We start from the raw sequence: 11,557 nt of genomic DNA on the forward strand, positions 1-11,557 counted from the left end.
GAAGAAATTAGGCCTAGATGATAATATGTTCCTTGTTGTTTTTCTTGTTTATTTTCATCTGTTTATTTTAATTTCCAGTAAGAATCATTTGGCAACTCTCCCTACTTACATTTCTCCACTTCTGTACACCTTTCTGATTCCTGATTATCTGACTTCGACTGTTTTTATAGCAACTTTAAAGTTCAGCAATGTCATATATAGGTTACAGAGGCCTCATTTTAGTTTAGCTCTATTCGTTTTAAGGTCATCAATGTTCCCATGCTCTCTCTCTCTCACACCTCACATCCAAACTCCAGGAACGTAGTAAACATGGCTCTCTCCTCCGTGAGGCATCACCTTGCACGATGGGGGACAATGAAACATAATCAGTGCATCATCGCCCCCTAGAGGAATTTGACTGTAACTAGCCTAAGTTTGAAGAAGCATCCTAGAAAACATCTATTAAATGATTTAAGCCTTAAAGGTCAGCAAAGCACGGTTAATTTTGTAACAAAGATAATAGCCTACTGAATCCTGATGGCTTTGTAGCCATGAATGTATTTTGCAGCATACGCATCTGCTTGATAACAACCCAGCAAAAGCTGATAAATAGCGTTGTCATCGTTTAGTTATTGGCTCAAATTTGTGTTAAATAAAATAGGCCTAAATGTCATTTTTTAAAGGGGATCAGCAGGTTACTCCATTATTTGTTCATCCATTGTGACCTGAAATGCTGCATGAGCTTTTAGGCATAGCAGTGGCCTATCGTCACGGAGATGGGCAATTGCGTCTGGGACAGTCGTGGGTGTGGCTGATTGCTGCTTGAAAAAGCCGGCTTGTGAACCTGCTTGCAAGAAACAGACGGACTGACAGCAGTACACGCACAGGTCAACGCGAACAAAGGACTACAGCCATAAGAAAAACGTTTTTATAAGCAACAGATTCCGAATATTCATCTAAAACGGTAACTAGATCAGATTTTATCGGGGTATACATTTCGTCTATCTGGGTGCGGATTTAGCCTTTGAGCACTGTTTAGCGTAGGCCAAGCCTATTAAACATGTCTCTTTCGGAAATTATGTTTATTTCTTGGTGTAGAGTAAGCCGTGTAGCCTACGATTGTCAATAAAGTTCAGAATCAATTCAGTCTCGGTATTTATTAGCCGAAGACCTCACAGATAGGCTGTACAGTCCGTTGATTTTTTTCCACATATGAACACGAACACGACACATAGCCAAATTAATTATAAGTGGGCTAATTTGGTCGAAGTGAACTGAGAGTGCTATAGATAGCCTATCCTCGAAACGCTTTGTCATGGTGGAGCTTGTCATTTCGTAGTTCACTGTCTGGCTAGGCGAAATTGCATGACCCAGTTCCACTGTTTCAAGAAATTAAATGAGGTTGCCAAATTGACAATGCCATTATGCTATTTGTTTGGATGTTCACATGCTAGTGTCGAGTCGATGTATGTCCCTCAACAATTGCCTATAGACGAAGATTGACAGTGATCAGAGATAGGCCTGTTAAAGTGCGTTATTTGGACAGGCGAAGTGGCGAATAGGCATGCCTTGAACACTAGTGAAAATGATTTGGTCGCATTCTGGACAGTTTTCATGGTGGGCTTCCTTCTGGAAAGGTGGTTCAAAGCGAATCAGTCATGAGGGTTTCTAATGATAATAGCATGTAAGAATGATCGGTGTGGGAAATATGTTCTCCCTATCTGGACATGTAAACTGAACTAGTATGTCCCCGGAAAGCGAACCGTCTTCTGGGAATAACCTTTGAGAAGGATGCAATGAACACCTAAAAATAAAGTGTAAACAAGTCAGAAATAGGCAGTCACACCTCTACTTCATGCTTGCTGTGACCAACATAGTTGACATAGCACTGACTACATAACATGTGTTATCTACAATCCACTTCTAAGGATATACACTCATCACTAATGTTCTTTAGGAAGTTGGGTTATTTTAATGTTGCTGCATCTGACCTAATCACCTGTCTGTGTCCATGATTCAGATGAAAATGCAGACTTCCAACAGCCAATATGACTCCTTCCTCTTCTGGAGGCAGCCAATCCCTGAGCTGGATTTGAGTGAGTTGGAGGACCTAGGCCCGGCTAAGATGGTGCCCATCCAGAAGAACCAGAAGAACCAGACGAAGAAGCAGAAGTCATCCCAGAAGCGTGAGGAACAAGTGGATCAGGGGTTATCACAGTACACCAGCTTCAACTACTGGAGAGAGCCTATTGCCAGTATTGACACCCTAGACTTCAATTTGCTTTTGTGAGGTTATACAGCCAGTAGGCCTACCTGTGTTTAACCATGGTCAGGATCAGTTCTGCTCTGAATAAACCAGTTCAGAACATTTGGAAATTACGTCAAAAATCTAACCCTTATATGTTTTTTAGAAGGCTTTTTATTCCAATTAGATTATCTGAGGTTGAATTGACTCACATGTTGAACCTAATATCTCACACTGCTGTTCATGTTTAAAATGATCTTGTGGTTGATCACCCTTCTAACACACTTACATCCTCCTACCAACTCCCTGCCCTAAGAGTGAGTCTAGCAATGCATATATATAATTGGAAGTAATACTAAATGTATTCAAGGTTCATTTATGATGGTTCTCTATCAGTGCTCACTCTTCACATAATCATTATCGATATAGTTGAGGGGGAGGGATGAGAGGAGGGGCCGGGATAGATGATGCAGAAGTATGGCATCTCTTGTACTGAGGCATAATATGAATATGAAGAAAGGGAATCGAGACTGTAGATTACCTATGCGTGTGTTAAGTTATGTCAAATCGGCCTGGAATTCTAACACACATGAAAAGGTTATGATGGATGGTGCTTGCCTTCAACCAGATACAAATGAAGAGTTCAGATGCAAAAGCCTCTAAATCCACTTTTTGTCAAAAATGAGATAATGATGGTGAGTGAATGCTCTTCACATATAGTGTAAGTTACTTCAATAATTTAGCTTCAAACCTCACTAAATACCATTCTCTTCCTAGTCTGAAATATTGATTTGTAGGCGAAACCCTATAGAAGCCTGATACAAAATGCTCATTTAAAAGAAAAGTGGTCAGACGGATTTAGAGGCTTTTGCATCTGAACCCTTCAAATATTGTTGGATGTTTTGATGTTTTATAGCGTGCAATGGAGAAACATGATCTATATCAGTTGCCTTTTGTTCATTTGAGATTTCTTTTTTCCTGAGTATTTATGCTGCTTTCAGTCTGTTTTGAGCAGGCCTCAGAAGAGTAAGACTATAAAAGCCTACCATGATTGTATTTTTCTTTATGTATTTTTCATTTGTCTGGTTATTTGTTTAAAATGAAGGCTGAGTGGATTGAGACAATTTCGCTGTTGGATTCCATCCATATTTGACTGCAAATTGTATTGTTGATGAATGTCCGTGGTGAGACGACGTAAAGGGATGGGTAATGTGGGCTTATATAGGGTGCCTGATGAAATGTGACAGCAAAGTTAGCCAATGTATCACTACACATTTAGTTGTGCATTGTGTCCATGATACTCCTCTGACCTTTTTATTAGGTTTAACTGTGAAAACAAAACTGAAGCGTCAAGGTAATGTCAGTCATAAAAATGCATTTGAAAACATTCTCCATGAATAAACATATTAATTGCATACTTGGCATTGGTGTGGTGTGTTTACTGGTTCCTTTTTTTTTTACTGGATGTTGGTTTCCTCTGGTTTTAGCTAGTTTGACATTATACTATTTGACAGATAACACAAATGGAGTAACATCTAAAATGCTACAACTTGCTGGCTGGTAATGTGGGGGAAAACAGTATTGCAAAATTACTCTTGATGTAAAGTTGTAAAAGCCATGGTTTTCTCTTGTATTTAGGCTAGACTGCATCACCCTGACCACCAAATTATGCATGGCAAAAAAGCCCAGCGGGATAGCATAATAGAGGAAAATTGCAGACATGTTTTGATTAATAGGCTACTGTAGATCAAATAATTGTAGCTTCCACAATGTTCAAGAAGTGGGCAGTTAACATGGTTATCGGGTGGGTTGATGCACAGACTCGGTTTAATCCAATAAATCATCATGCCATTATCCTTCTTGTAATCTCGGAAACATTTAAGATGACACTGAAGTGTTGATGAAATTGGGGATAATGTGAGACATTTTACTGGTTAGTTACAATTTTGAACAAGGATGTGCAATGAAGGGGGTGTTTTTTTTTTTTTTTTTTTCCAAAAGCCTGCGTTGACCTTTTCCGTTTTACTTCCGGTGGCATCAGCTGCCATCTTTGAACCGAGGGAAAATCTAAAACAATATTTGTTTTCATAAAGTTGTCGGGCTAGTAAGGGAAAATCAGTCCATCTAATGTGGATATAGATCTGCATCAAAACATTTCTCCACCAACGACAGAGGAAGGTAAGATGATTCATCTAGATGTAGCACAAACGTAGAAAGCATTTTGAAAACTCCAAAGTTAACGTAGTGTTCGTAGTTAGCCAAATGCTAAGTTGTAAGCTAGCTTGCTAATAACATGAAACTTTACGTGAACGCTGGCACCCATAGTAGATGTTTAATTACTACTCGTGGCTACACTGTAATAAGCATGTAATGGTAAAATATGTGTTGATGTAAAGCAGCAGTCTACCTTTATGAACGTTATGTTATTGCAAAACATACGGACTACACTTGACCAGTTTACTTTAAAAGTTTATGCAAGCTATTGCTAGCTAGTTCGCTACTTTGCTAACATCGCTGATCTTGACCAGCCAACTCAACATTAAAATCTAAATATCTACATTATAAATTGCATCACCGATTGACTAACACAACATTCCAGACCTAAGTTCATTCTAATGATTCATGTAGTCTCGCCAAGTGGAAACGTATCCCTCCTTTTTAATTGCAAAGCTGTTAATTGAAACCTTGCCGCGAATCCCTCGCAGTGGATGCTACTCGTTCTCACCGGATGTGGAAGTAGTTTTTTCTCTTGTAAAATTAGATTTTCTCTGACTTCCCCCGGAAAACCTACAAGTTAATATCAACGAGTTTCCTGTTTGTCTACCTGTTATGATTGTCTTTTAATATCGGTACCCGATATGTTAGTTAAAAGACAACATAGTAACACATGTCATTCCCTGGATATTTTTGCCTAGCTAGCCAGCTATCGACAGCATGCTCGCCTTGTTAGCTTGCTAGTTGTGTAGTTTTCTGGGATAGCATAAAATGGCTTCTCCAAAGCACCAGTTAGCGCGAAATGTGACCACCATCTGTTATTGTGCAACTTAAATGTCAGATACATATTATATCTGACTTGTTCATGTTTGGTGAAAATGGTTACAGTGACGATTATATAGCATTAGTAAACGTAGACTTTTTTTGTAATTGTAACGGCTCACTGACTCGTTAATAAATTTAACGAGACACGCATGCTGCTAGTCCCCGTTGTTCAATATTGAGTTGAGTTAGCATTATGCATCCATCTGACTTGCTGGCGATTCATACCAACCCCTGACATTGTCCAGAGATTATGACTGGCATGTATCACAGCATGGACAGCTCACAAATACTTACTGGGGACTGAGTTTTGATGTCCCCTCGCAATATTTTGTATGCTCGTAATACGTTTGTTTGGATTCCCTACAGAATGGGATGTACATTTTCTAAGTTCAGAATTGAAATCGGTGAAGGAGAATAATTGCCTAGTATCGGAGTTGTAAAAAGTCAAGCGTATGACATCTGGGTCCCTCATTTCGGTAAACCCATCACATCAGAATGACATCAGCCTCCCTTTCCCACTTGTGTCGGCTGAAGCCTCTCACGAATGACTTCACTCATCTACAAAATACAGCAAGCTAATATTGTTAAATACATGTTTAGTCATGTCAAAGTTATAGGGGTACACATTGACTGTGATAGGGTAGGGTATCAACATATTCAAAAATATGATGTGTGTGCAATGCATGCAACTGTGTGTGGTTTGGTTGCCCATTGATTGATTGATTGATTGATTGATTCATCCTTACATGTATTCATTCATTCATTCATTCATTCATTCATTCATTCATTCATTCATTCAACCAGTCCATTAAATCATACACTTTGTATGTGTCAGATGTCGCTGGTGGATTTGGGGAAGCGGCTTCTAGAGGCTGCGCGGAAAGGAGAGGACGATGAGGTCCGAACGCTGATGGCCAATGGAGCACCTTTCACCACAGACTGGGTATGACCTCAGCGATGACATCAACTTTTCCCTTCTTCTTCCCTCTCCTTTCTCCCTCAACTCCTTAACTTCACCTATTATTCTGAGAATAATCTCCTTAGACAGCATCCTCTGGGAATGTTTTTTTGTTGTTGTTTTTAAAGTGTTTGAGAATCCATGATTTGTGATCTGACCGATGAATGATCTTGTGTCTCCCTGTCATTCTGTGAGACACAGTGAGGTGAGTGAGTGGAGAGCAGTGGACAGAATGTTTTGTGAAGAAGAGAGAAAGTTAAGGAGAGGGAGTGAGAGCAGTGAGAAAAAGAGGATCGGATTGTAGAGGAGTTGATCTCCATCTCTCTCTCCCACTCGCTTCCTGTCACTCTCTCCCCTATATATATATATATATATTAGAAAAGATAAAGAGAAGTAGGGATGAGATGACAGGCCAGGAAAGAAGAAGAGAGATGAGGTGTGTGGATAGGGTTTGATTTGCCTCTTGTTAGTTCTTGAAGCATTAGTTTAAAAACATTAAAATGGACCTGCTGATCTTGTCTCTCTGTCATTTAATTTGCCTTATACTAATAGTATGTCAATATTAGTCATTAGCAGCATTACTCATTCTTGATTTTTAACAATAATAATGAATTAGTGATTAATAATTATATGAAGAGGTCTGTTGTCTGTCAGAATGTTGATATTAAGAGATGTGCTGGTCTCTTCCGGTAGCTGGGCACCTCGCCCCTCCACCTGGCTGCTCAGCATGGGCACTACTCCACAGCAGAAGTGCTACTCCGCGCAGGCGTCAGCAGGGATGCCCGCACCAAAGTGGACAGGACCCCTCTGCACATGGCAGCTGCTGAGGGACACGCTGTTATCGTGGAGTTGCTTGTCAGGGTGAGCCTTTTTTCTTTTTTTTTAAGATGATGATTAGTCAGCTGCCTTCGCCACGATACTGCCTTTGCCACATGGCAAGGATGAGCAGGTAGCTGATGGAACAGCTTGCAGTTCTATATACAAAAGATATGAATGGCTTTAGCTGTACCGTAATGCAACTGTAAAATAATTGATGGAAGGTTTTTTTGGTCATTTCTAGAAGCACTGAGAAATGTAAACATGCGCAACAGTTAGAATAAAAAGATGCACAGTAGTACTAGCAAATTATTGACTTGACATTTTATTGTATCACATTTATGACAAAAATACTGAAGAATATTAACTTGTTACTGCTCACGTAGAATTACAGCAGAATTATTGTTTAGTCTTTAAGCACTTGAACTTAGCCATCTGACTCACTAAAACTCCTGTCTCCTCAGAGTGGGGCGGACATCAATGCCAAAGACATGCTGAAGATGACCGCTCTACATTGGGCAACGCAGCATGGCTACCACAAGGTGGCCGAGATGCTAGTGAAACACGGCGCTGACGCACATGCCCTCAGCAAATTCGACAAGACACCACTTGACATTGCGATCGACATCCAGAACGCTGACCTCATCATATTGTTACAGGTATGCTATGGAAAAACAGTTTTAATGGAAGAGTTAAAGCAACACTAAAGAGTTTTTTGTACCTTAAAATAATGTTTCCAAAATCATTTCAGCGGTTCATCAACTCGCAACAGGGTGAACCGCACTATGCAACTTGAAATGAGACATCAGAAACTACAAATTTGACTTGCTTCGATACATCATACTTTCATAAAATCATGCAACATATTCTACCTAGTCTTTTATTTGCTGGATAAACAAATAGCGTCTGTGCGACAGAGGAAAAGTGCTTTAGTGTTGCTTTAATGGGAAGGCTTTTTATATCCATGTTGCTGCTGCATTTCCTCCCTTTCGTTGCCTGGACAGTTTGTCATTGTATATGTTTTAGCCTTCATTAAAAATGTGCCTGGTGTGGGAAAGGATTATCCTATCTTATGTACTGCAGTTTATTTATTAACCTTATGTTATTGTTTACCTCATGAACAAATTGGACTATGCAGTACCTCACATGTTGCACAGCCTGCTACATGTCTGAATCTCTGTTGAGTCAAAGGAGTCATTTTCACAGATCTCTGTTTCTCGAGGTCACTTTACTCGAGAGTACTTTCGATACGGAAACCCCCCCCCCCAAAAGAAATCGGTTACCTAGTTGCTGCAGCCAACAGCTAGATTAGCCAGACAGCTACAGTGCTACACTGTTGTTGTTGTTTTTTTTCATAACGACAGTACTCGGTGACCTATGTGAAAACGCTGGGGATTTTTCCTTTAAGTCTCTGTGGCCTACAGTAGTAGTTGTTGGTTGACCCGCTTGTGCTGGTTTCAGGAGGCCATGCAGACCCAGGTGAACATCAGCGCTGAAGCGGGCATCACTGGCGGAGCGACGGGGCCTCAGTTCATCATCCAGGCCATCCCGGGGATGCAGGGAGGGGTCGTGAACCTGGCCGACCTCATCAAATCCAACTCAGGTACGGGCTGTGCCACTAAATGGGCTAAACGGGTAACGTTTACGGCTATGGTTCAATACCCACCGTCACAGGTGGTAACACCAACCGCCACTCTCACTACTGATAAATGGATGAATGCACATTGATAAAGAAGTGCATCTCTGTTGTGCTGTGCTTTGGATGAAAGAATCTTTATAAGAGATAGGAAAAAGCGCAACACTGCTGCTTTAGAATCACCACTTTATTTGACTAGAGTGACGTTTCGGCACTAGGCCTTCATCAGAGTAACTTTGTCAAAACATGGGAGGCTTCTTTTGTAGAGACATCCATCAAGGAACACCCAATAGGGAGTTCCAAAACAGTTGCACTTTTTCCTATCTCTTAGGATATTGAACCTTTAAAAAGCTGCACCTGCAAAAACCCTATCAAGGTGTGCAGGTCCTCTCTTGACTTTGATGAAAGAATCTTTGAAATGAATGTGATGTAAGTTCAAATGTGATCGGCTGTATTTGATTTGGGAGAAGTGTCTTGCCTAACCATCGAAACCTGCTGTTCTGTGTCGTCTTCCACCCTCTCTCCAGGCGACACTGAGGAGGCCATCGCTGCCAGCACCCTGGATTCCAGCATCCAACAAATGGTCAGTGAGGGAGGTCAAAGGGTCATCACCATAGTTACAGATCAGCATGGCAACCTGCAGACGACGGGCGGGCTGTCACAGCCGTTCTTTGTGACCATGCAACATGGTCAGCAGAGTAAGTGTATAAACTGCCGTACAGTTCCTTCAAGAAGACTTTTAAGATGTGATCCATCCAAATTAATGTGTTCTTTTATGGTACTGAACATATCAGCAATCACAATGTCATATGTAGCTACTACCAAGAGGTATTCACACCAAATGTCATCTTCATGCCCCTAACAGAAAGAAAAACAATGATGCTTTTCCTTAGCATACTATTTAAAAAAAAAGTTTTAGTCACATATTGGTTTACCTCTATAGTTGAATTGAATTCAGGATTTTGATTGTAGGTTTGGATTAACGCCTCTTGATTGTTCTCTTCAGTGTTGGCGGTCCCAGCCAACCAGATCACAGAGGAGGTTGTGGAGGAGGAGCCCCAGCCACCTCCTGCCAGGAAAAGAAAGATAGAAATCTCAGCCAATCACACGGAAGCTGACGACACGGTAGGCCTCAATTCAAAGATTGAGAATGAAGACTAATACATTCAATTACTTGTACCTTCGCTATTAGCTCTACTACCGTTACCACTACTGTTACCATCACTTTCATGATAATGACATACTCTTACTGTTACAAATACTACTGAAAGAATTACAACAACCATTAGTTTTAGTACTATTGAGTGAGTTGTTTTTGTTGTTGGTGTTATTTTTGAGTGAATTTTTGAGTGTTGCTGTGGAGTTGTTTTGTATGCTGTTATTGAGCTGTCTTGTGTGTTGCGTTGCGTCCCTGTGCAGGTGTTACTGCAGCGGCAGCTGCAGGAGGCGAACTGCAAGGTGCAGGAGTACCGGCAGCAGCTCATGCGGAAGGAGCAGGAGGCCGAGCAGTACCGCATCAAGCTGCAAGCCATCAGCCACGGCCAGAGCAACGGCAACGCCACGGGCGGGGAGGAGGAGGAGGAGGAGGTGGCCGAGGAGGAGGTGGAAGAGGGCGTGCCGCACGGGGAGAGCGAGGAGGTGGTGGAGGAGGAGGAGGTGGTGATGGAGAGCTCGGCGCACGGCGGGGAGGAGCTCCTGGTGCTGTCGGAGGGAGCGGTCATCGTCAAGGCCGAGGAGCTGGACTCAGAGCAACAGCTCACGCTAGTGGAGGCCACGGCCTCCCACACGGAGGTGATATCCTAACCACTGCATGGACAGAACCGACAGGTAGCCGTATGGACAGATGGATGAAAAGAAAGAGAGAGAGAGAGAGAGAGAGAGGTGGGGAAAGATGGAGAAATGGAGAGAGGACTCTGCTGGTGTTGGAAAGGGACCGCGTCCTACTGACGTCCTTCATTTTATTTTTGTGATTTTTTTTTTGTTTTTCGTTCGTTTGTTTGTTTGTTTGTTTTACACTCACCTACCCATGGTGCCTCAGAAGTTTTTTCCCATGATGCCCAGAGCCAGGGTGCTTTGAGAAGAGAAGAGACGAGACTACATCGTTCCCACAGCTTTTCCTCAGGGCCAACAATATGCTCGTAGTTTCTCCATCTGTTAAACCTCTACTTAGCTTTTTTTTGTCTCTGTCTTGTCTGCGAATTGCAAAAGCCTTATGGGAGTGTCATGGTATTAGAAGGTTTACTGCTCTTTACTGTGATGTCAGTTCATTGAGTTTTGAGAGATTGTGCTCCTGTGACACTTGTTCAGGTTATGATCTTGAGTCTGACTCTATAATGATCCCGGTCCAAAACTACAGTGAATAGCTTTGTTTAAAGATTTTTTTTACTGAAATGAGGAAAATATTTTTTAGAATATAATAAAAAAAAAAATACCTTGATGAGCTAGAAAGAAACACCTGTCATTCCAAAGTGTGCATCAAATGGCTGTATTGTTTTGGATGATTAAACGGCCCAAGACGATTCATGAAGTAACAACAATTACTATTTCTCTTTGTCCCGAAATAGATATTGTCATTTTTTTGGATGCAGGATCAGTTGTTTGGCTTGTATGTTATGCTTGTAAGGTTTATCAGGGTTCAGCAGTGTATTGAAAAATATATTGGGAGAAATTTGTTGCATAACGATACAGTTAGGCTAAGAACAACACTACTGTTGCCATGGAATAGACTCATTTTCAAAAATGGTCAGGACAAAAAGATGTGTTGTAACTTTAGACCATTACCGTACATTCCATAACTTATTCACATATTAACTTCTATACTCATTTCAAACATCTGCTCCTAAGGACGTTAGACACTACCAAGACCAGCATCATGGGTTTTGCC

General features: G+C 41.3%; 2 protein-coding genes across 2 annotated transcripts; both read left to right on the top strand.

Moving 5' to 3' along the window:
* The first annotated feature begins 792 nt into the window (after positions 1–792).
* On the top strand, positions 793–3,639 carry mllt11 (MLLT11 transcription factor 7 cofactor). The gene is made up of 2 exons (XM_062530001.1): positions 793–943; positions 2,000–3,639. Exon 2 carries the CDS (start codon positions 2,000–2,002, stop codon positions 2,267–2,269), a length of 270 nt encoding a protein of 89 aa, XP_062385985.1. The 5' UTR covers positions 793–943; the 3' UTR covers positions 2,270–3,639.
* Positions 3,640–4,266: 627 nt separating this feature from the next.
* On the top strand, positions 4,267–11,434 carry gabpb2a (GA binding protein transcription factor subunit beta 2a). The gene is made up of 8 exons (XM_062528755.1): positions 4,267–4,402; positions 6,099–6,206; positions 6,915–7,082; positions 7,502–7,696; positions 8,499–8,640; positions 9,201–9,371; positions 9,680–9,798; positions 10,093–11,434. Exons 2-8 carry the CDS (start codon positions 6,099–6,101, stop codon positions 10,474–10,476), a joined length of 1,287 nt encoding a protein of 428 aa, XP_062384739.1. The 5' UTR covers positions 4,267–4,402; the 3' UTR covers positions 10,477–11,434.
* The last annotated feature ends 123 nt before the right edge of the window (positions 11,435–11,557 follow it).

This window comes from Sardina pilchardus, chromosome 24 (genome assembly GCF_963854185.1).
Source record: "Sardina pilchardus chromosome 24, fSarPil1.1, whole genome shotgun sequence".
In the NCBI taxonomy this organism is placed as follows: domain Eukaryota; kingdom Metazoa; phylum Chordata; class Actinopteri; order Clupeiformes; family Clupeidae; genus Sardina; species Sardina pilchardus.

Bases quoted from the DNA above. Each gene is read 5' to 3' on its own strand.
- mllt11 (XM_062530001.1), top strand. From the start codon at position 2,000: ATGAAAATGCAGACTTCCAACAGCCAATATGACTCCTTCCTCTTCTGG.
- gabpb2a (XM_062528755.1), top strand. From the start codon at position 6,099: ATGTCGCTGGTGGATTTGGGGAAGCGGCTTCTAGAGGCTGCGCGGAAA. The intron at 6,207-6,914 runs GTATGACCTCAG...CTCTTCCGGTAG, and splicing joins CACCTTTCACCACAGACTGG to CTGGGCACCTCGCCCCTCCA. The intron at 8,641-9,200 runs GTACGGGCTGTG...CCCTCTCTCCAG, and splicing joins CCTCATCAAATCCAACTCAG to GCGACACTGAGGAGGCCATC.